General features: G+C 38.0%; 1 protein-coding gene across 5 annotated transcripts in view; it reads left to right on the top strand.

Annotated features, from left to right (window-relative positions):
• Window positions 1-24815, top strand: part of dock4a (dedicator of cytokinesis 4a) — a 97756-nt gene extending 72941 nt beyond the window's left edge. For all 5 annotated transcript variants that reach the window (XM_083560807.1, XM_083560806.1, XM_083560810.1 and 2 more), the window contains 22 exons: window positions 1178-1326; window positions 1923-2008; window positions 2106-2132; window positions 2301-2396; window positions 2673-2733; window positions 3505-3598; window positions 5730-5878; window positions 7162-7248; window positions 7621-7725; window positions 7989-8130; window positions 9452-9618; window positions 10288-10374; window positions 13062-13238; window positions 15560-15643; window positions 15762-15881; window positions 16149-16276; window positions 17409-17529; window positions 18413-18494; window positions 18696-18820; window positions 18904-18973; window positions 20797-20858; window positions 21591-24815. In XM_083560807.1, the coding sequence (XP_083416933.1) occupies window positions 1178-1326; window positions 1923-2008; window positions 2106-2132; window positions 2301-2396; window positions 2673-2733; window positions 3505-3598; window positions 5730-5878; window positions 7162-7248; window positions 7621-7725; window positions 7989-8130; window positions 9452-9618; window positions 10288-10374; window positions 13062-13238; window positions 15560-15643; window positions 15762-15881; window positions 16149-16276; window positions 17409-17529; window positions 18413-18494; window positions 18696-18820; window positions 18904-18973; window positions 20797-20858; window positions 21591-21998 (2627 nt within the window). In that variant the 3' untranslated portion in view covers window positions 21999-24815. The remainder of the gene's footprint in view (window positions 1-1177; window positions 1327-1922; window positions 2009-2105; window positions 2133-2300; window positions 2397-2672; window positions 2734-3504; window positions 3599-5729; window positions 5879-7161; window positions 7249-7620; window positions 7726-7988; window positions 8131-9451; window positions 9619-10287; window positions 10375-13061; window positions 13239-15559; window positions 15644-15761; window positions 15882-16148; window positions 16277-17408; window positions 17530-18412; window positions 18495-18695; window positions 18821-18903; window positions 18974-20796; window positions 20859-21590) is intronic.
• The last annotated feature ends 1028 nt before the right edge of the window (window positions 24816-25843 follow it).

The raw sequence follows: 25843 nt of genomic DNA, 5'->3' as shown, positions 1-25843 counted from the left end.
TACCAAATCCTGTCAGAGATTATCCCCCTCATGCCGAGCGAAGCATGTAGCACCTGCTCATGTTTCATGTATGTGTAGCCATGTGCTTTTGTTCCGATTCATGTCCTGTCTCCACTCCGCTCATGTCTTGTCATTGGTTCATGTCTTCACACGTCTTTTCATTCACGGCTGTTCTCGCTTTTATGATTAATATTTGTGTCTATTTATACCCCTTTGTTTTCATCTTGCCGCCTCCAAGTATTACGTGTAACAAGCATACCAATATTTCCTGGTTTTCTCATTCCCATTTTCAGTTTGTATGCCGATTTCCTGGCTCTTTACTTGTTCTTCGTTCTTGATTCTATTTACCGATTTGGATTGTTTGGATATTTAAATTAAAGAAACTTTGTTTATTTAATACACAATTGTGTATGCTAGCACTCGTATTTCTTGTCAAATCTCCCGCTGTTACACAGCAGCTTTTAAAGAACGCATCAGCAGCTTTATTTACGTTATTTACAGGCTTTCCTTTAGTCTATAACAACAACACGATAAATACTAACAGTTTCAAGTATTATATTGTAAAGTTTAAATAAAAAAATAAGAAAAGATTAACTGTTTTGAGAATTGGATAGTTTTTTTTTTTTTTGTTTGTTTCCTTTTGGGTTTTCGTTATATCGACAAAGTTTACACCGACTTGGGGGAGGATTGATACTTTGATTACATGAAACCTTGATGTTTTCAGACTAAATGATCATACAATTAAAATGTAAAAATATAACACCCCTGTTTTCTACCACATACACAGAGAAACTCTAAAGGCTACTCGTAATGCTAAATCCTCGTAATGCTAAATCCTCGTAATGCTAAATCCTCGTAATACTAAAGCTATCTTTAACCTATACGTTAAAGGGTGGTAGCACCGGCTGAAGTGCTTCTGCTTCAATTCGTCACGCCATGTCTGAAAACCCAAAATATCCACTACAGCACTTTATAATATGTCAAAATGGAGAATACAGAATCAGTTGGCATGATTAAATCCTCATGACTCTATACTGTCCTTTTTGACCCTTGTGTGTGTGTGTGTGTGTGTGTGTGTGTGTGTGTGTGTGTGTGTGAATACTGTTTGCTGAAACATCCTCATCTCTACAGTACATGCAGACTAACACCAAGGCGTTATTCTTTGTTGTTACTCTAGGAGATTATAAAGTCAATCTGATCCCTTCCCTGATCGGTCCGTTCCTGGAGGTCACGCTGGTGCCGCAGCCTGACTTAAGAAACGTCCTCATCCCCGTCTTCCACGACATGATGGACAACGAGGAACGCCGCAGTGGCAACTTCAAACAGGTTACTTCAAACACACCTTACACGTGACATGCTCCAGCCTCATAAAACAATGAAGAGATCGTCATACAAGATCAAATAAATTATTATGAGAGCAGGTTTTTACCAGACATCACTTCAAACTAATCAAAATGGCACTTGTGCTAACTGTGTATTAGAAATGAATGCACGAATGTGCTTAGGTTATGGCCAATAAATCCAAGCCTAAGTTGTTTCAGGAAGCTTTGTCTGAAATTATATTTCTGAATTTTATATCCATTTGCTTCTGTTTTGAATTTGTAGTTGGTGACATTGGTTTGAATGGTAACCTACTGTATAGAGAGATTTCCTAATAATCACAGTGTAAACATAGCTGCAATTTTCGGTGTGTCGTATGGAACGGTCAAGGAGAACCTCAAGTAGGATTTGAACATGCGGCGTGTTGCTGCCAAATTCATCCCCAGGCTGCTGACACGGTAGCAGAAATCTCCATAAGAACAAATCTCCATAAGCACACTTCAAAATCTAGTGTAACATCTTCCCAGAAGAGTGGAGGGTCTTATAAAAGCAATTTTTTTCTTGCATGTAATAATGATGGCAACCTTCATATGTGTCTGCAGGTTGAGGCAAAGCTGATCGACAAACTGGAGAGTCTGATGTCAGAGGGTAAAGGAGATGAGACCTACAAGGAGCTCTTTAACAACATGTGAGAATCTGATTACTGCTGAAACATCTTCGTATACAGTCGTGTAGAAATAAAATGCATCAATACTGTTTTTTTCTGTTAACGCTTCTTGGAGCAGAATACCGCTGTTCGGTCCGTATCCAAGGTAAGATACACGACATCCACTTCTATAACGTTTTATGAACTCTATAACTCAGATAACAATAATAATATATGATTCACTGCCTTGCTTTAGAATGTAAATCATGACCTGCTGCTCAAAGATGCTAAAAATCTGCTTTGCTTTCTTTATTTCTTTATTTTTTCTGCATAGCCTGCTGAAAAAGATCGAGAGAGAAACATGGAGAGAGAGCGGAGTGTCTCATATAGCTACGGTTACACGGCTTATGGAGAGATTACTCGATTACAGGCAATAATACATTGCTCACCTGCACACTGACACATACTGTACACAACTACACACATATACACACACAGCTCATACACCTTAGAAATATTCTAATATGTCACAGACTGTCATAAAACTGGGGAAATACATTTTCATTTCTTTTTCACACATACACATACATACATATATATATATATATATATATATATATATATATATATATATATATATATATATATATATATATATATATATATATATATATATATATATATATGTGTCCTTTTTGTGTTTCAGGGACTGTATGAAGATCGGAGAGGTTGATGGGAAGAAGATCGGCTGTACAGTCAACTTGCTGGTAAAAATGACTGTGTTCCTGTTTTGTTTATCTGAGAACCACATTGGGTTTTAGAACACACTCCTGAAGCAACATGAACACACTGATATTATTGCTTTTTTTACAAAAAATTAAAATTTATAATTTATAAGCACACTAAGCGCTGAAACCAACTTAATTTAGGCAGCGTTACACAAACTGTGTTATTAAAATTGAAAGCTATGTTACGATTAATATCACACCATAGGGGCAATAGTATTGGGACACCTGCATTTTTCCCACCTGTATGTAGTTCTTCCACAAACTGGTAACACAAAGTTTGATGCTCACGGCTATATAAAGTGGATGCAGTAGGATAAAGTTTTCTGAGTTAGGAGCCCCAAACCTGTTCCAGCATGACGATGCCCCTGTGCACAAAGCCAGAAGATATACTTTACATGCGTTGGAGTGGAAGATCTTGAGTGGCCTGCTATAGAGCTCTGACCTCAAACCTATTGAACACCTTTTGGATGAATTTTTCATGCTAACTGCACCCTTGGTCTTCACACCCTACATCACGTTACTAACACCCTTTTAGCTGATTGAAAACAAATCTCCACTTGCACCCTCCCAAATCCAGGACATCTTCTTAGAAGAATGGAACTTATTATGACAGCAAATGGAGACTAGATATGGAATGGAATGTTAAAAAATTACATACAAACCTTATGATCAGGTGTCCACAAACTTTTGTCCATAAAGTGTATTTTGTCATATATAAAGCACTGTTTTTTTGTTTTTTTGCTTTATTAGAATTTCTACAAGACGGAGCTGAATAAAGAGGAGATGTACATCCGCTACATCCACAAGCTGTACGAACTTCACCTCAAAGCCCAGAACTACACAGGTATCTTACTAAATTCACTGCCCTTGTAATGGCTCAGAAAAAAGAACACACACCCACAAACACGCACACACACACACACACACACACACACACACACACACACACACACACACACACACACACACACACACACACACACACACACACACACAGAACCTGTGTAAACCTAAATGGTGAACATTTATTCAACCTTTTATTATATTTGTACAAGCAAATGTGCATTAATGCATAAAGTAAACACACAGAACTGAGTGAATTGTGTGGGGTTTGATTCCTTTTTGCTTAATTTCATGTGAAACCAGGTTGAAGCAAAACCCCACTGTGAGTAACACACTACAATCCACTAATATTTATATACCGTATTTTTCGGGCTAATTTATGGATTTTTCCTGGGTTTTTCCCGGTTTTACAAACTTTAAGCCAAAAAACTGAACCCCATAACATTAGACCAATTAAATTTCCGAACGGAAACGAAAAAAAGCACCTCACCTGTGTTCTGAGCTGCACGGCATCGGGAGAAAAAAAGTTTTTTTTAAACGCACGACGATGCCAAAAGATAAACTCCCGAGAGAAATAGTTGTGAAAGGAAGGAGGAAGACAGTGAACAATGACTTTCTTGGTCGGCTACTGTTTAGATACAAGCCGTTGTAACGCATTGAGTCAGGGTGAAGGGAGAGCTCGCTAACTCCAGTTGCAACAGAAATCATATAAGCACAGACAGGTTTCCAAAACTCGTGCATTTTTATTTTTCTTGGCAACAGTGTTACGGGTTAGTCAAAGAAACTTAGAAATGAGCATCAGAAAATAATAAGGACATATTCCTCGTCTTGCACACATGCAGTAATACCGGAAAAAATGCGGCGCCAGGCTATTCCCAAAATACCGCTATGCTCCTAAAGGAAGCGCAACATATTTCACCCGTTACACCGTGTGTAACGTGTCTTTCAGCCTGTGTAAAGTTCATTAGTTTCAATGTAGACAGGCTTATAGACAGGTGCGGCTTATTTATGTTCAAAATAAAAATATTTGTAAAAATCAGTGGGTGCGACTTATATATGGGTGCGCTTTATAGTCCGGAAATTACGGTAGTAACAATCTGTAATTCAATCTATAGGGATCTCAGATGTTGATCTAATTTATAAGTTGATCAAGAACTCCTGGTTCCACAACCCCAACTGACTGTATAAGACTGTAGAAAGGACATTACTTATAATCACACACTCAAGTGTTCATGATATTTTTCATTCTCCGGTGTTTGTATTGTCTTAATGATTTATAATCACACACTTAGTGTCATGAGAATCTGTTTCCCTTTTGAGTCTGGTTCCTCTCAGGGTTTCTTCCTCGTATCATCTAAGGGAGTTTTTCCTTGCCACAGTCTCCCCAGGCTCGCTCGTCAAAGGTTAATAAACATACATTTAAATATAAGTTAATATTGGTCTATGTTTCTTACATTCTGTAAAGTTGCTATGAGACAATGTCCTTTGTGAAAAGTGGCATAAAAATAAAATTGAATTAAATAAACAACATCTTTAATGTTTATTCACGTCGCCTGTCAGTGGTTCAATGTAATGGGTGATTGGTATATTATACTCTGTTACATTAGATTGTAGAATAACATCTTGTTCTGGATTGCGTTTCAATTCACTTCATTTTTATTTGTATTGCGCTTTTACCAATGGACGTTGTATCAAAGCAGCTTTACACAGATAATGTGGTAATAAAGAATGAATAAAAGTGTTCTTTATAAGTGGACGTTTGTCCCTGATGAGCGAGCCGGTGGCGACTGCGGCAAGAAAAAACTCCCCGAGATGGCATAAGGAAGAAACCCTGTGAGGAACCAGACTCAAAAGGGAACCCATCCTCATCTGGGTGGCACCGAATGTCCATTTATTTACAGCTAAACGATATTGAGGTGTGCAGTGATGGTGATCGAATGCAAACTGTAGTCCTGAATCAGTGATTTGAGTGATTTCAGTGTGAATCTTTTTCACACGTGTGTATTTTCCTTGTAGTCCATTGAAGTGTTTTTGATGGAATTTGATTTGATTGAAGTTTTTGTGTGTGTGTGTGTGTGTGTGTGTGTGTGTGTGTGTGTGTGTGTGTGTGTGTGTGTGTGTGTGTGTGTCAGAGGCGGCCTACACTCTGCTGCTGTATGATGAGCTGCTGGAATGGACAGAGAGGCCCCTGAGGGAGTTCCTCACCTACCCCATGCAGAGCGAGTGGCAGAGAAAAGAGTGTTTGCATCTCACCATCATCCATAACTTCGACAGGGGGAAGGTCAGCCCTCTCTCTTTTCTCTGTCTCTGTCTTTCTTAATGTCTTATTCTCTTTTTTACTTTCTCATATATACACACACACACACACACACACACACACACACACACACACACATTTTTACCAAGTTTCTTTCAAAAGCAAAAAAGAAATTCCGATTTATATTCCCATTTTTTAAATGGTTTCAATTTCTTTTTTCAAAAATTTGGTCACCAATCAGCTTTCCTCTAACATTCCACACCTTTCAGCGAGTCAAATTCGACTTGTTTTTACATAGTACAAGCATGAAATGGAATAAAAAATTTAAAAGATTAAAGTAAAAGTGAGGAATTAAAAACAAATTTACAAAAAAAAATTTATTTCAATTGCAAACACAATACATTGTACTTTTTCTCCCTTCAGCCTCACTTTCTTTTTTAACATTTGATTCTCTTGTGTAACATATAGACCTAATTTGTAGTCCGGCTTCGTCAGTCACTGCTGTGGAAGTCATTTTTAACATATTTACAGCAGTAAAAACAAATATTCATTTATATATTATTATTAGTAGATGTGCTATACTTTAATTATTTACAAAGTGAGCAATAATTTGTGATCAATATTTGATATGTAGATCGATTTCTTCTCGCTAAACTGTTTCTCGAGCGCGTTCTCTCGGCACCACTGCTGCTACGTGAATATCGCAACACTAGGAAGACATAGAATCACATACAATAGAGATTTACATGGCAGAGGTAGAGCTGCATCTTCCTGGAGACAAAACAGAAAAAGAACGTCCGGTTTTATTTCTTTTATTTCATTTTTTGCACTGCAAAGGCATGTTAGTGAAAGGGCCATGCGTTAGAAGTCAGATGGCACTTCAGTAAATTTATGTATCTGTACCATATTGAATTGCACAGCATCATATTTTTTCCATTGCATATTATTGCATTGAATCACAGTGTGTTGAATCGTTTCACATTGATAGCTGCTTCATATATATCTTTAATATATCATATCGTTGGATATGCATCAAGATCCGAATCGCATCAGCCTCAGTTATAATCATGCACATCTCTAGTGTGTATGTGTCTTTGTCTATGGTGCCCTGGGTATATCTCTATCTCATACCCAGTGTTTCTGGAATAGACACCAGATTCACAACAATGAATGAATAAACGAATAAATGAAGTTGAAGGTGAAGTTTAACACCATTATAGATTTTGAAACAATCATGTTATTATAATGCAATTTTGCTATTATTACTAAACTTGAGTGTTGTGTAATAAGCTGTAATGACTTTGCAGTGCTGGGAGAACTGCATAATCCTTTGCCGAGAGCTAGCCAATCAGTACGAGGCTTACTACGATTACAGGAACCTGAGCAAAATGAGAGTGAGTGAATGATTTCCGTATTCCTAAATTCCAGATTCATCCTTTTTCCTCATGGTACATTTGTAGGCTTCTATTTCTAACTATTCATTATTCCTTTCTCCTTCTACAATTTGCATTATGAACTATTTTCAAAGGCATTTCTGAACACTAATAATAATAATAATAATAATAATAATAATAATAATAATAATAATAATAATAATAATTAGTATACAGCACTGTAATGCAAATCGAATTATTCAGGATTAATGAGGGCTTGAATGAGCCATGGAGGATTTATTCATTTCTTTATAACAGGTATATAATAATGTTTGATGAACATTTTTTTTAAAAAGTTATTTATTTGTGTCTCTTTTGTTGTCTGTTGTCTAGCTGATGGAGGCGTCTCTGTATGATAAGATAATGAATCAACAGAGGCTCGAACCGGAGTTCTTTAGAATTGGGTTCTACGGGAAGAAGTTCCCATTTTTCCTACGGGTAAATATTAGTATTCGATGTAAATCGATAAGGAGAAGCGTTCTCCTGTTTGTTGGTTAACCCGTGTGTATCCCTGCATGTGTGCAACATGGTGTAATGACAGTATCGTGCTGATGCAGCTTTTGTTGAAGCCACTAGGTGGCAGATTTTACCAAGCAATGATTGTGACGCCCTAACTTCTGCCGCTGATGTGTTAGTTTTTGCATACACAAGAGTCTTAGTGACTCAAGTCTCTCATTTTCACTTGTGTGTGTTTTGTGAAGAACAAGGAGTTTGTGTGTCGGGGGAACGATTACGAGCGACTGGAGGCGTTTCAGCAGAGAATGCTGAGCGAGTTTCCTCACGCCATCGCTATGCAGCACGCCAACCAGCCTGACCAGACCATACTGCAGGCCGAGGCACAGTGTATCCTTTACAAACTCGCACTCCTGCGTTCACCGCCATACTTTATTATTATTATTTATATAAACCATCCTGATGGTTTATAGACCAGGAGACCAGACCAGGAGCTTCAGGCAATGTTCACATCAAATAGCAGAATGTTGGGAATGGCGATCTTAGTGGCTGTGGAATGGTTGTGGGTCGGGAAATCTCCGATTCGTAAAGAATGTGACAGAAATCTTACCAAAACTTACCAGACTTTTAACATTGCCCCTAAGCAGCTTTACAAAGATAAAGACATTATGTACAGGGCCGTGTGCAGACATTTTGAGGGGCAGTGGCCCAAACCAAAAAAGGGGCACTAAGGGGCGGGTGCTTGTTAAAACAAATTATCCAATTGTTAGAATAATGCAAATAAAAGATACAACAGCACACTCTGTAATCTTTTCAGACTTTTTTGTGATAAAACATCAAAATTACACATTGCTGATAATAACAGAAACTATTTACCTGCTCCTTTTACAGCAAAACCTTTTACATATTTTAACCTCTTTCTTGAAATATTTTGATCTTTTATGATCCGTAATTCCTGATTATATTAAATTTAAGAACGTGGTTATTTTGTACAGATTGGTAGCACTTTTAAAAAGACAGGAACCAAACAAACGGTGAGAGGAGCCCCTCAGCCAATGAGGGCAAATGGACAGTGGCTCTAGCCACTGGGCCGCCCCCCTGTGCATGGCCCTGGTTATGAAGTTGGAATGTACACCGAACAGGCATAACATTATGACATGTGAAGTAAATAACACTGATCATTTCTTCATCATGGTGCCTGTTGATGGGTGGGATTTATTAGGCAACAAGTGAACATTTTGTCCTCGAAGTTGACGTGTTAGAAGCAGAAAATGGACGAGCGTAAGGATTTAAGGAGTCTGATGAGGGCCAAATTGTGATGTCTAGACGACTGGGTCAGAACAGTTTCAAAACTGCAGCTCTAGTGGCATTTTCTCGGTCTGCAGTGATCAGTATTTATCAAAAGTGATCCAAGGAAATAACAGTGGTGAACTGAGAACAGGGACATGGGTGCACGAGGCTGATTGATGCACATGGGGAGCGAAGACTGGTCCGTGTGGTCCGATCCAACAGACGAGCTCCTGTAGCTCACAATGCTGAAGAAGTTAATGGTGTCACTCGCTGTCTGTTATAACCTCAGATTGCTGTTCTTAGATGTCAGCGCTGGACTTTGATGTGGGTCTGATCTTGGCCTGCTTGATATTATTGATGAAGTGTGAGTGTGTGTGTGTTTGTGTGTATATGTAAATTTCCTTAAGTGGCTCGGGCTCAGACCTGCAAATCTACGCAGTCACTCCTGTTCCAGAGAACCAGGACGTGCTGCAGAGAGACGGCGTGCCCAGTAACATCAAGAGCTTCTACAAAGTTAACCATATCTGGAGGTTCCGCTACGACAGACCCTTCCATAAGGGCACTAAAGATAAAGAGAATGAGTTCAAGGTTAGCCACATAGACACACACACACACACACACACACACACACACACACACACACATATATATATATATATATATATATATATATATATATATATATATATATATATATATATATATATATATATTTATATTTATATATATATACACACATACACACACACACACACACACACACACACAAATGTATACACACATTCTTTCCCACATATGCACGCACCCACTCTCACACACATGCATGAAGGCACACAAACAAATGTGCATGTTTACACTATGTCTCACACAAACACGCATACACACACAAAAACACACACACTCTCTATCTTTGATACACACACAAACACAGACACACAAATATGGACACACACTTGAATATGCAAATACATGCAGAAAGTGTCGTAAAAATAAAGACCTGGTCTATTTTGTTGATTGTGTGTCACCTCAGATCACATCACGCGCGCGCACACACACACACACACACACACACACACACACACACACACACACACACACACACACACACACACACACACAAACAACACCATTCTGAACATTTCCTGTTGCTGCATGCATTAAGGTGATATCTGAGAATGTGTGTGTGTGTGTGTGTGTGTGTGTGTGTGTGTGTGTGTGTGTGTGTGTGTGTGTGTGTGTGTGTGTGTGTGCATGCAGAGTCTATGGGTGGAGAGGACCACACTAAGTCTGGCACAGAGTCTCCCAGGCATATCTCGCTGGTTCGAGGTGGAGAAACGGGAGCTGGTAAGATCCCAAATTCTTATGACCTTTTTACAGACATTTTATATCATCATGAAGGTAATTAAAGGTTATTAAAGGTTGCCAACAGCATTTTTTTTTTACATAATTTGTATTTATTGTATCTGTAACATACAAACAAATTTCAATAAATGAACACAAAGGCCACTGAAAATCCATTTGTTGAATTTCTTCAATAGATTTTACAACTACGTGAGAAACGGTTTTAAATTAATGTACGATAAAAAGAAAAACTGCAGGGTCTTACCCAAATAAATGATACAGTTTGCTGGTGGATATGTGCTTTTTGAACATCTCATTCCACATTTATTCTCCATTTCATTTGTTATCATAATCTCCACTCATCTGTGAAGACGTTCCATTAGATTTTGGAGTGTGCTTGTGGAGATTTGCGATTCATCCACAATGGTGTAGGTAAAGTCAGGTACCGATGTAGATTAGGTGTGAAGGTCTGGGATGCAGTCGGCATTCACATTCATCCCAAATGTGTTTAGTAGAGTTGAGGTCAGGGCTCTGTAGTAGGAGATCTTCCACCACAATCCATGTAAAGCATATCTTCATGTAGCCGGTGTTGTGCACAGGGGCATTGTCGTGCTGGAACAGGTTCGGGTCTCCTAGTTCAAGTCAAGGAAAGATTTAAGTCTATCACATTTAAACACATTTTATACAATTGTGTGCCTCCAAATTTGTGGAAACAGTTTGAAAAAGAATCACATATGTCAGCTGTCCCAATACTTCTGTCCATACAGTATATACACTCCCCCAAAGCTTTCTTTCTGGGCCAGTACTTTCTAGAATCTTATTTGGCTGTATATACAGCTGATATACTGTATGTCTTAGTCTTGTTTTTGCTCTGCATTGTGTGTTTTTGCACTGCATTGTGTTTTGGTTATAGTCTTTATAGTCCTCTTTGCACAGTACTGCCTGTCTGTCTGTACTGTTTGTCTGTCTGTCTGTACTGTCTGTCTGTACTGCCTGTCTGTCTGTACTGTCTGTACTGTCTGTCTGCACTGTTTGTTTGTCTGTCTGTCTGTCTGTCTGTCTGTCTGTCTGTCTGTCTGTCTGTCTGTCTGTCTGTACTGTTTGTCTTTACTGTTTGTCTGTCTGTACTGTCTGTCTGTACTGTCTGTCTGTACTGTTTGTCTGTCTGTCTGTACTGTCTGTCTGTACTGTTTGTCTGTCTGTCTGTCTGTCTGTCTGTCTGTCTGTCTGTCTTTCTGTCTGTCTGTCTGTAGTGTTGTCTGTCTTTCTCTCTGTACTGTTTGTCTCTGTCTGTCTGGTCCGTCTGTCTGCACTGTTTGTCTGTCTGTACTGTCTGTCTGTACTGTTTGTCTGTCTGTCTTGTTTGTCTGTCTGTCTGTCTTTCTGCCTGTACTGTTTGTCTGTCTGTCTGTCTGTCTGTCTGTCTGTCTGTCTGTCTGTCTGTCTGTCTGTACTGTTTGTCTGTTTGTCTGTCTGTACTGTTTGTCTGTACTGTTTTTTGTCTGCACTGTTTGCACTAGGTTGCACTCGATGCACTTTATGTAGCTTATGTATGTTGTGTGTTGTAGCTCTATGTTGTTTAGTGTAGCACCAGGGTTCTGGAGGAACATTGTCTCGTTTTTACTGTGTACTGTGCACACTGTGTATAGTAGAAATGACAATAAAAGCCTCTTGACTTGACTTGACTTGAGGTTGTCTGGATTTTGATATCTTTGCTCATCCTTCTTGAAAATAAAAGGAACAATTGAACAATTCCTAAATATTTTCTTACTCGGGGTAAGATGATTCCTAGATATAAAGAAGTAAATCCTAGAGTGTAACATGTAAAATGAAACACATCTGCACACTGAATAGTGCATTATGTTTAATGAGACAGTTTCTCAAAGCGTATATACACTATATCGAAGGAATAATGCAACACCTGACCTTTTCAGTCTTATGTGATTCATCTCCAAACTGCTACCACAATGTTGGAGGCACACAAATGTATAGGAGGTCTTGGTAGCATCTTCATTAGGAGATCTAAACCTGTTTCATGACAATACCCTTGTGTACAAAACCAGCTCCATAAAGATGTGGTTTAAATGGGTTGGAGTGAAAGATCTTGAGTGACCGGATATAGAGCTCTGACTTCAACCCTATTGAACCTTTGGGATGAATGTGAACACTGACTGCACCCCAGGCCTCCTCACCTCACCTACATCAGTACCTGACTTTAATAACACCCTTGTGGCTGAATGAGCACAAATCTCCACAATCCACTCCAAAATCTAGTAGAACATCTTCCAGAAAGAATTGAGTTTTTTATAACAGCAAATAGGGAATTAGATGGGGTTTTTTTTTTTCAAGCGCATACAAATTTTTTTATTTACTACTGTTACTAATTAGACCTAATGTAGGGTCTTCCATTATATAATACGTTACAAGTACACAAGATTTGTACTGTTTGCAAACATGTCATTGCTTGTCAGTGGTAATTGATGCTCTACAAATAGATAGAAGATAGAAGATGATAGAAATGGAAACAAAATCAGGCTTAAGGCTCTATTATTTCATTAGTTATTACTGGAATTTGGCGGTCAAAGCACAAGTCCAATCCCAGACTTGGTCCATCATTAGTACAGTCAGCTTAAATTCTCCTGCATGGATGGATGTCCGAGGCAGCTGTATGAGCGGTGTGTTCTCTGCAGGTGGAAATGAGTCCTCTGGAGAACGCCAGCGAGGTGATTGAGAATAAAACCCTGCAGCTGCGCACGCTGATCGCACAGTGCCAGACTCGCCAGATGCAGAACATCAACCCGCTTACCATGTGCCTGAACGGGGTGATCGACGCCGCCGTGAACGGAGGACTCGCTCGCTACCAGGAGGTACCTCCACCTCTCTATCTCCACCTCTCTCACAACACTTCCTGCATTGCTTTCTTTATCTTTCCTTTATTTATCCAGCGAGTCCCTGCTGAGACCCAGAAATCTTTTCTGCACTGGAATCCCGGCCAAGACTTTTAATTAGCAACAGACTGAACAACTAACCACAATTAACACAGGCAGCAAAAACACAAGTAACGGAAGCAGCATGAGGATACTAATCAGAGCAGGTGAAACTTTTTATGAATACCAATGGAGAAATTTCTGTAAGATTTTTTTTTTACAGAATAACTCCAGACAGAAATCATGGGATTTGAAAGACGTGTTGAGTCACTGGCAATAGTTTGGTTGAGCTACAGATCTTCTGGGAGGGTGACTTTGATATTAACTTGCTTTTATTTTTTAGAGAGAGGGTTAGCGTGAAACAGGCTTCAGAGAGATAAATAGATTAATAGACTGCTTGATTACACCAATAATTCAAAGTTAATACAAATTTTTACTTTGTTTAATAGATCAAAGGGTTTTACAGAAAAGATTCTTACAGCACTGACTGATGTATTTACTGCTTTCTGATGTGTTCAAACCCCAAAGGACATCGCCGGGCCTTTGTTTAAGGCACTTAACCTTTTTCGTTCAATGGAAACCGTATTAAGGCTGAAGCAAAGAAAGAGAAAATATCAGCATCTTTTTTCTCTTGCTTATTGATTCATCATCAGTTACTGTATCATTTCCTTGTTAATTAAAAACAAATACAATTCTGTTTTGGAAAACTAACATTTCTTTTTACTATCCTGTACACCCCATTTATATATATATATATATATATATATATATATATATATATATATATATATATATATATATATATATATATAAATATTTATATGTAGTAAAATTTAATCGTTGATAAAATAATAAGTAAGTACAGTTATTAATAATAAGCTGAGACTCTCATATGGCGATAAGATATATATATATATATATATATACCCATTTGCACTTCAGCAGATTTGACAGAAAGGCTAAGAGAAGATTGCATTTGCTGCATGGGGGTGAAACCTGTGAAAGCCTGCCGTGGATACTTAATGACTGTACTTTACCCTCTCACGCTATAGAGTATTAGACAGTTGCCAGGCAACAGCATGTTAGCCAATCATGCACTTGCCTGTAGCAATTAAAAGGGAAGTGCTGTCCGAAAGGACTCCCAGCATGCACCACGGAGCGTTTAGAAATGCAGTATACACTGAGAGCGGATGCTGGTGTATCATCAGTGGCATTCTGAAAGTCAGGCACATGCATTCGCATTGTTACGCATTAATTTATTATTAAATTCCCAAACCCAATAATGGTACAGTCAATGCTAGTGCTAAGAGATCAGTTCATTATCACATTTATTATCATTATCACTATTATTACAGTTGGGATTTGATAGTGAAATTGCCCACATTATATCAGATTAATCACTATCGATAGATAGATAGATAGATAGATAGATAGATAGATAGATAGATAGATAGATGGATAGATGGATAGATAGATAGATAGATAGATAGATAGATAGATAGATAGATAGATAGATAGATAGATAGATTAGAAAGATTCCACGAATTTAGGCAGTTATTAAAGCAAAATGAGCATCTAACAAGTATTGAGTACATATACAGTAAATGAACATAGTTTTCCGAAGGCCAACAATTCACTAAAAAAAGTTGTTGTTTTTTTTGTTTTATGATCTATTCTAATTTTTTGAGATCGTGAAATAGTGGGTTTTTTGTTAAATGTGGGCCAAAATTATCTCAAATTATATTAAATATATTATCTCAAAAGACTCAAACTACTTCAGTCTGTGTGCACTGAATTTAATTAATACACGAGATTCACAATTTGAGTTGAATTACTGAAATAAATGAACTTTTCTATGACATTCAAATTTATTGAGATGCACATGTATATGTACACACACACACACACACACACACACACACACACACACACACACACACACATACACGTTAACCGTTTTTTTTATTTTTCAGTCTGCATTTTCTATCCCTGATCTTTTTTGTCATAAAGGCAGGTACTTAACATGTTTAAAGGAAATGCTGAGGATTGTTTATAAAAATGCTCTGTCTCTAAACTCAGAGGCAGGAACTACAAAGAAGTGACTTGCATATTGCATATAACTGAATGTATGTAACTTTTCCCATGCAAATACTGATGTCACCTTTGAAGTCAGCGACCATATTGACTGTTTTACTCTGTACTCCCTGTTCATTTCAACAAAATGTATTTTACATATTTTAGTTTTTTTTTGTCTTCTCCAGGCCTTTTTTGCAAAAGACTACATTTCCAATCACCCGGAGGATGGCGATAAGATCACCCGTCTCCGAGAGCTCATGTTTGAGCAGGTAATGTTACCTACACGAAAGTGATTCCATGCATTTAAATAAATAAAGGTGGTGGCTAGTTATGCAATTGCTTTCATCACTGATTTAAAAAATAATACAAATGGTCTACTTACCGCAGGCACATATTCTGGAGTACGGCTTGGCTGTACATGAGAAATTCGTTCCACAGGACATGCGTCCGCTGCACAAAAAACTCATCGACCAGTTCCATGTGATGCGATCCAGCCTGGGGATACAGGTCTGTCTGAACAGATATAGTACATACACTAGAACTGTATATGTTTTCAAGAATGATTGTGTGTTTCAACGCGGAGGTGGTAGCATAGTGGTTTATGCATTGGACTTAGGATTCTAAGGACATGAGTTCAAATCTCAGCCCTGCCAAGCTGCCCTCTTGGGCCCATGACCAAGGCCCTTAACCCCATAGCTGCTTACTTATATTATCAAGATAAATCGGGCATCTGCCAAATGTCATAAATGTAAATGCAAACGTTCCTCTCTCCAGCCACAGGAGTTTCCTGCATACGTGCGTGTCAGTCCTCTGCATTTCGCCAGCGGCAGTCCCCGGACCTGCAGGACTCCTGTCCCTAATGCCATCAGTCCAGACGGAGGACGTATAGTGGCACGGCGCAGGTGTGTGCTCATTACAGAGAAACTCCTCTTATTTATTAGCATTATACATTACCCTTATAGCTCGAGGTACAAAACTTAAACCTCATATTTAGCAGCAGTGTCTAGGCTGTTTAACTTTCCAGATAAGTAAATAATAAATGGTTCCAGACGTTCCTAATGGTGCCTGTACGGTGCATCTAAGAGATGAAGGGAATGGGACAGGGACTGCAATAAGATTATTGTTTCATATTTACAAGGGCAACTCATTTATAATTTCATTATTTATTACCCTCAAGGACAGACACTAATTTATGAAATCCAACCGGGTGCTCAAACAGCCTTACAGACATACAGCCTGTCATACTACAGTTTCATCACACGCATCCCAGAGGCTTTTCCTTTTTCTTGGCTTTGACAATATATAATGAAATCATTGTTTTTTTTCACCGCCACTAAAATATTATTCCGTCAACAGCAATTAAAATGCAGCTCAATTAAGACTAACAACACTCACGCTTTACTTTTGTTCGTTTTTAAATCTAGAACAGTGGAGTGGTATTATACAGGTTAAAATCTTTTCCTAGTTCCTGTGAATCCTAATGAATCCTGTTTAAGCAAAACAGGGAGCTATATGCTTCTTATTCAATAAATATCAGACTTTATAAGGCTGTTATGCCTTTTTTACAGTATAATCATAGAGAACAGTAGAAAGATGGTGCCACACGGATTTGAAATCACAATACTATATTTCATTGGCAATATCAAAGCCTAAATTACAAACAAAAAGATTAAAAATTTTATGTTGATTTAATATGATTCTTTGTCATATACTTTCGGCCTGTGATAAAACAGGACACTTGTAAGGAGTCATTTTTCTGCCGATAAGTGTGCCTCCTGTTCCTGGTTGCATCTTAATGGGCACAATATTTGGTAAACTCTCTGATACAGGAATGCTTGTGTCCTGTGTGGTGAATGAATCTAAATATAGATTTTTTTTCCTATAAAATCTCGATGTTGTTCAAGCTCACGCGCTTGCGTCTGTATTGTTGGATATTGAAAATCATCTATTTATTCAGTTTTTAATTTGTTCTGTTCAATATGAAATTCATCCAAGCTGAAAACATTTGAGACTTTCATGTGTCTCCCATATTAGCCCCCTGAGTTACCCGGCTGTGAATCGCTACTCGTCATCTTCACTGTCATCACAGGCCTCCAACGACGTGAGCAACATCACAGGCCAATCAGAGAGCTCGGACGAAGTCTTCAACATGCAGGTGTGTGTCGTTAAAGATTTCTGTACTTTTTCTGAAGGCCAGGCTTGCCCTGAAGATACTGGCATACCTTGTGTATTTGTTTGTTACAATGTTGAAAAGAAATTTCAGCAGCAGTTTATGGCGGCGATCAAACAATCAGACATTTCGACATTTTAAGACAGGAGTCCAAAGACGTTTTTTTCTGTGAGGGCCCCATAGTTTTTTCTTTCTTTAAAGTAGGGGGTTCGGTCTGTTACACAAAATGACATGGGCATCACGTAGTGACATTTCTTTTCATATTCAATGAATTAAAAAGATATAAACTTACTCATGCACATGTATATAGTTAATGAGTGCATCTAACAAATAATTAGGCTATGTTAATAACTGGACTACAATAATAAATATAATTGTATTTAATTGATAAATTATAAATCTAAAACTATAATAAAGAACTCTCCGTGCAGCACGCAGGTTGTAAAAAAAAGTCATTTATTTTCTCCTATAGGCTGCTCTCGTAATAACAGGGGACTGGAATCCGGAAAAACTATCAGTATCGATTTTTGCCGATAGTTCCAGCAATCAGTGCTTCAAAAGTGCTTCAAAACATATATTTATAAATTACATTTTCAAAATATGTCTCTGGCATTGTTCCAAATGTGGGGGTGGGCCTCCACGGGCTGTGGTGTGGGGACCCCTGTTTTAGGACTTTCCTAGTAATTTATAGCTGTCATGCTGATTATGCTTTTTGCGTTCCTGAGGTTTCAGCATCAGAGTATAAAGAATCAAATGTACCCTTGAAATCAAACGCAGTAACACGACTCCTCCAAGACAAACCAGAATTAGCTTCCAGTCGTCATAGTAGGCATGTTGACCTGCTCATGATTCGTTTTTCTTGCCATAGCCAAGTCCGTCTACCTCAAGCCTCAGCTCGAACCACTCCGGCTCTCATAATGTAAACAACTCGGCGGCCTCAAGCAATAGAGGTTAGTAATTATTTGCATGGAAAGTGATTCATCAAGCTTCGGCGTAGTGAACTACAGTGAAATTATTAATTATTGTGCAAAATATTTAAGTTTTCCTACTGTTTCTATGATTTCCTGTGTTTGCATGAATATACCTACTGTTTACTTCTAATACCTCTGTGAGGTTGGTGGGTTTGATTGCTGTTCACCTTTTCCCTGTAGATTCTCTTCCGTCTGCGTCTCCACTGCCGTTGGACAAACACAAACATTCGAAAGAGAACGCATGTCTTTCGCCCAGAGACCGACTGTGCAGTGGTGTTTTCTCCAACCCCCTGGACCCTACACAGGTAAGACCCGAGCCGATAAAACGCTCTCGGGTATGACAACTGTGCGAAATGTTACGTGACTCGTTTCTGTGTCCCGCCTGCAGAGGATGATGCCGTTCCAGATAGATGCAAGTCTGCCACGTTGCGAGGCCACTTTTCCCACAGCAGAAACCGGTATGAGACTTTGCTTCAGCTCAAATCACATATACAGTAAGTTATCTCACAAAAGTAAGTACACCCCTAACATTTCAGCAACAATTATTTTTATATCTTCTAAAGGGACAATACTATAAAAATAAACTTGGATATATTTTAGAGTAGTCAATGTGCAGCTTGTATATCAGTAACTCAACATTCAGCCATTATCGTCAAAATAGCTGGTAACAAAAGTGAGTACACCCTAAGTGAACATGTCAAAACTGTGTCCAAAGTGTTCACCATTGTTACCTGGCACTGCTTTAATCCTCCTGGGCATGGAATTCACCAGAGCTGCACAGTTGGTTGCTGGGATCCTCTTCCACTCAATCAGCTTCAGATTCTTAAGCAAGGCAGATGTTATCTTAGTGTTGTGTTTGGGGTTGGAAAACTGCCTTTCGGCCCAGTTTCTGAAGGAAGGGCATCAAATTCTGCTTTAGAACGTCACAGTACATGTTGGAATCCATGTTTTCCTCAATGAACCACAGCTCACCAGTATCAGCAGCACTCATGCAGCCCCAGACCATGATGCTACCACCACCATGCATGACTGTAAGCAAGACACAATTTTCTTTGTACTTCTCACCATCTGAGCCAAACAAGTTTATTTTGGTCTCAACAGACCACAAAACATGGTTCCAGTGAATCATGCTCTTGGACAGGTCGTCTACAGCAGACTGTTTGCAGGCTTTCTTGTGAGCCAGCTTCAGAAGAGGCTTCCTTCTGGGATTTCGGCCATGCAAACAGACTTGTTGCAGTGCTTTTTTGTTGCCAGCTTTTTAGACAATGTTGGCTGTATGTTGAGTTAATTTTAGAGGACAGTAAATGTACAAGTTATACAAGCTGCATATTGACTATTCTAAAATATATCCAAGTTTCATTTCTATAGTATTGGAGAAGATGGTTGCTGAAATGTGAGGGGTGTACTCACTTTTGTGAGATTTCAAGATTTTCTAAATTTTATTTAGCACAGTTATATACAGAATATAATGCAGTGGAATTAAAACCTGGTCGATTGCTCAGAAGATTGTGCATTAAATAAAAAATAATATAAAATAAATATAAGATAATAAATATTTTAATAAATACAAGTCCTAGTTAAATGTAATGCAAATATTCAGTACTGTAGTACTATATTTACATTTTAACATAAAGCATAAATTATTATCTTATATTATCTGCGGAAACAGCGAAATAGCCAAAGTCTTTTGTTAGCAGAAAGAGAAAGAGAAATAATTTATATATATATACATACATGTTTGTTTGTTTTTTTATTAATTAATTACAAAAAATAAAGAATTTTATATATATATATATATATATATATATATATATATATATATATATATATATATATATATATATATATATATTTATATATATGTAATATTTAGAATATTTAAATGTATTTAATATATTTATATTTTTTATTTTCTAATTCTGTGAGAAGAAGAGAAATAAACAGTAGGTGTGTAGGTGAGAGAGAGACAGAGAGAGAGAGAGAGAGAGAGAGAGAGAGAGAGAGAGACAGAGAGAGAGAGAGAGAGAGAGAGAGAGAGAGAGAGAGAGAGAGAGAGAGAGCAAAAAAGGGTTCATTTCATTTCAAAGAAGAGTTCATTTTACCTCTGCACTGCTTTTTCTGGAATGCTTTTTTATTCCTCTTGCGAGCATCCTCAGCATTTTTGAGCATGTGATGATCCCAAAATGGCTTTCCATGGTACTGTATCTACTATGAGCTCTTGTGATATGGGTTAAAAAGTAGCATAATGCTCTGTGTCTTTTTTTTTTTTTTGTCTGAGCAGCAGCTCCAGGCAAGAACTTACGGTCTCTGTCTCCTATGCCAACCTCAAAGTCTCCTCAAAAGGTGAGTTCTGATCAACTGACAGTGATCATAACCAGCTTTCACAAATGGCAAATTTACTATAAAATCAATGTGTGTTTTCACTAGTTAGAGATACGAAGGAAATGGAAAGCATTGCAATGACATGCTAATTAAAATGCATACGTTGTACAGACATCACTCTGGATAATTATTCTGTATGCAGTCAACAATTCGAGGTTTGGAATTCGCCGGCTCAGAAAATTCAAGGGTTCCCATTAGGAACCTAACTAACAGCAAGTTGAGGAATATCTTAAAATTCGCGGGAATCGTGACATGATGTCTAGATTAATTCACTAGGGTACCTTAGGGTACCTCCGCGGCTTCTGGGGGAGCACTGTATAATACAGATAATACACCGTACAGTTGTACATAATCCTATAGTATACAATTTTTTTATCTACATTCTCTACAAATATTGTGCCTTACACACATTTCGCACTGATATACAGTAACAAACATTTGTTGGTATATATGTTTGTATTTATTCTTAGTGTACTTGCTCACCAGCTTCCGCACATTTTTACTATATCCAGAGCCTTTATATTGATTTGATGAACAATGATCTACTTATATATTATATTCTGTACAGTACATAAACGAGGTGATGTTAAAAGATTTAAAGACTAATGGTGCTAACTGGTGTTATTCTGGTGTTATGTAAAAAAACCCTGATCCTGCTCAGAGAATAATGACTTTGTCTTGTCCCTCTTACAGACCTCAGCTCCTCCCCTCACCCCCTCTCCGACTGACGGTTTGCCCGCTGGCAGCTTAGCATCGCACTCGCCCGCCCGCTCGGGCAGCTACAGCAGCGGCATCTCCTCTCTCAGCCGCTGCAGCGTGTCCGAGACGTGCGGCATCGATGGGACGCTGCCCGAGCCGTCCATGCCTGCGGTCCTGCCCGCTACTGACAACGCCATCCGCCGCGGCAGCAAGACGCCTCCCCCCTACAGCGTGTACGAGAGAAACAACCTGCGCCGTGCCACCCCACTGCCCCACAGCCTGTCGGTACCACCTGCCACAGACAGCACCAACCTGCCCGCCAAACCACAACTAAGCCGCACACAGAGGATCAATTCGGAACCACGGCACAGGATCACGCCCCGGAAAGTCTCCCAGCTCTAGGGTTAAAGGTCTCCCCCTAGCAGTAGTACCTGGAACTGTTTGAGCAGCTCAGCCAGGTTATTCTGAATGTTTAGTATTTACTGAGTCACACTGACTGGACTTTGACGTGTAGTCTTGAAGATGTTTTATCATTGAAAACTGATCTTCTTTACTACGAATCCCTTTTCCTTGATTGGGTCAACCAATTACTCAGAAGGAAAGCAGGAATCTATTACAGATGCAGTTTTATTTTTTTGTATTAACTCAAGAACACAATTGCTTGCTTTTTTTTTTCTTGCTTGCTTTAGCAAAGAATCCAATCTTCTGTGCGTTAGCAATGGATAACCTGCTTAAATGCAGCGTCCGTGTTTATTTTTCATGAATGATTTTTTTTTTTTCCCATCCTCAGCATGGGGTTATTTTAACCTCACTATTGAAGTGAACTGGAATTGGGTCAGTGTGTTATAAATCTATATCTTACATCTTTTCCGTTACATCCATGGCTAGTGAGACTCGTGTACAAGTATAGCCGTTAAGAGATTAGAATTCTCCACACAAAAAAAAGGCAAATAGTTAACAGTTGAATCTTTTGATCTGGCAGGTCCACATACCACTTTAGAGCAAGGTTCAGTAAAACATACCAGTATTTTTGATAGATGTACTCCTCTCTGTAAAGTATTCCGCTTATTACCGACAGCATTGGTTTTTTTTTTTTGCCTTATACATGGACAAAGACGTGCAGCTAGTCCTGCATCCCGTTCGATGCGCTTTGTCCTTTCTGGAATGGCTGAAAGGTGCTACATATTTCTTAGTGTTTTTTTTTTGTTTGTTTTTTTTTTGGACTCATAGCTGCCGAAAACCTGCCTGAACAATAATTGTGCAATGTACTGAAAATCGTGTGGTCTCCGAGTATCGTGCCAAAGAAACAAAAAAATAAAATAAACAGTATTAACATTTCTGTCGGTGAGAGTAGCTAGGGCAGCTTAGAGCTCACGTAGCCGCACGAAAGCTTGTGCTTGACAATGTGCTTTTTACGCCGTGCGCTGAGGCCTAGAGTACAGTACGTTAGCATGAGGCATGTACAGCATCAAGCAATATAATCAGTGTAGTTTCCTAGAGAGCGGAAGATTCAAAGCACACAAGGTTTCCAGACTGGTTGTCAGTGATTTCTGAACTTTTACGCAGATATAAGCAGAATTTGTTGAAGGAAATGTATCAAAATGATTTTGTTGTCTGTTTAAGAGTGTAGAAAAGGAGAAAGAGAGCTTGAATTGTATTGTAGGTGATTAAAAGGTGCACAAAAATGAATCCAGTTTTTGACTGCCAAAAGCACAGCAAATGTGGAACTATATTTACATTGTATTGATGTTTTTTTTTCCTACTTCTTGAAAATATGTACAAAAAAATTTACTTTTTTTTTTTTTTTTACCTCAGAAATGGCTTGTCATTTAATTACATTTAGCAATTTCTCCAAGTTCTTTAACCATTGATTGACTTTTCACGTTCAGTGTTTTCAAGTGAATTTAAACCACTAACACACCACATGCTTATAATCAGTATTATTCTCATGGACACCGTGCCTCATATAACGTGTCCTCCTCAAAAAATTCCTTTTGTAAAGCTTACTGGGGATAACATTGTGAAACCATTGTAACAGGTTGCGCAAATTACCGTGAAATGATAACCGGATATCTTTACTGTACATCCGTACTGACACCTGGAAAAACGCAACAAGATCTAATAGCTGTTCACTGCCGAACTGCACGCCTAAATCATTTCACGGTTTTAAATGGAATCATGATTCATAACGTGTCCGATGCAACCATTTGACATTTTCAATTCTTTTTAAATTCGCTACTACTGTGACATTGTCTGCATATTGTTACTCAAACGTTTGCCTACCTATCAAGAAAAACGTTTTTATAAGTTCCCTTTACATTGTCTAAATTTTATATTTTAAAAAATGTGAGATGGAAAACAAATGAATAATCATTCAGCTAAATTTCTTACAGGGTAATTTAAGTAATTACTAAAATAATAATTATTTTTTCCACACTGACAAACAAATTATTAATCCGTGCCAAAAAAATTATAAATTTGCAACTTACATCACTAATACAACTAAGTACTACTTACAATATTGAAACTGCAGAGATAGAGCATTTGTTTGTTTGTTGGTTTGTTTGTTTGTTGTTTGGACATCACTGTAATTTTATCGATCTTGTGAAGAAGCACAGTCTTTTATCGGTCCATCGGTTTCTGAGGCAAACTCGAGCTAAAAGCAGCTAAAAGTGGATTCAGGCTTGGAAACGCATGACTCTGTAAATGGTGGTCATTAGTACGTAGCTTGTGTGAATGACTTGATAAACAGTGTTGCAGTTGTGTTCACATATGCCTATGCTACTTCAAGATGCTCATTCTAGGCAATTTTGTAATTTTGAATGGGATTGCCTAGTGACCACTTTTAGAAAAAAAAGAAGAAATCAAACAAACTAGTATTCTTGTATTATCTCTCTTTTCTCTCTCACCTTGTCTCACCTTTTGTATGGATTAGGTTTTATCTTTTTTTTTTTTTGTTCAATTTTTTGAACCTGTAAAGTTGTACTTTATATCATATAATGGGATGAGAGTATTCCATATAGCCCGTGTTACAGATTTTGTACAAAACTGTGTTTATATGAAAAATGTAACCAGTTCATAGGCTTTGAATGTTGCAATGAAAAAAATTTTATTTGTAAATGTTGACTATTAGACAATAATGAATAAAGGTTGATTGATGTACAAACGGTTAAAAAAACATATTAACATTCCACTATTAAAAACAATTATAACTCATATTAGTCACAGTGTGAACGATTCGTTGTCATTTAACATTTTCATTTACATTTTTTTGCCATTTGGTAGATGTCCTTATTTAGAGTGACATAATTGTCTCATTTACATGGCTGAGCAGTTGAGGTTGTTAGGGCCTTGCTCAAGGGCCCAGAGGGAGCAGCTGGGCAGCACTGTGGTTAAACTCAAACAGAAGTACAACATTTTTGGAGATTTGTATAATGACTTTCATCAAACTAAGTAAAAATGTTAACATTTACTTAATTCAATGAAATCTTAAGGATATAAATAAAAATGGTTTGAAAATATATTAAAGAATATTAAATATATGATCACTATAATGTAATATAATAATAAAAAATATGATCACTATTGGATTGGACACACCATAAATAATCTAGAAGCATTTGCAGCAAAAAATCGAATTGGGGACTCAACCCATGTAAGTACATAGGATTCTGAATTTACTGGAAATACTGGCCTAGGGGCCATGTGAAATTGGCTGAAAATGGATTGACTTTATCATTTAAGACTTTAAAATAATTTTCCCTCGACATGTGAACTTGCACTAGTGTTCTTCAATATTTAACATTTACCAGGTAACACAACTGGCTAAAACAATAGATGGCACTTTTATAAAAAAAAATATTGTATACTGAAATATCTATACTGGATAAAAGAGAATTCGGGCCAGTGGGATAGTTTTCCACAAATTATTCCAAAACATTTGCTCAAAATAAATATAATCAGAATAATTTGATCAAAAACTAATTCCAGGTGTCAAACTTAAATGTAAATCCACTTTGCTAACACTTGTCCAATGTCAGCCATTTCACTGGGGTCAGTACTGGCCCACTTTGGGCCAATTCAAACAAACAAACAAAAAACCCCCACACTTTTCCATAGTTTCCAAGTTCCCCTTAATCCTGACAAACTTTACTTTTAGCAAACTGTAGCTAATTCATGAACTAAAAGAGGGTGCCAACATTGTCCACTGGGCCAATACTGTGCCACTAATTGATTTCACCTGCGTA

Source organism: Silurus aristotelis (genome assembly GCF_946808225.1).
Source record: "Silurus aristotelis genome assembly, chromosome: 14".
NCBI classification, from domain to species: Eukaryota; Metazoa; Chordata; class Actinopteri; order Siluriformes; family Siluridae; genus Silurus; species Silurus aristotelis.
This window is presented reverse-complemented; position numbering and strand designations above follow the sequence as displayed.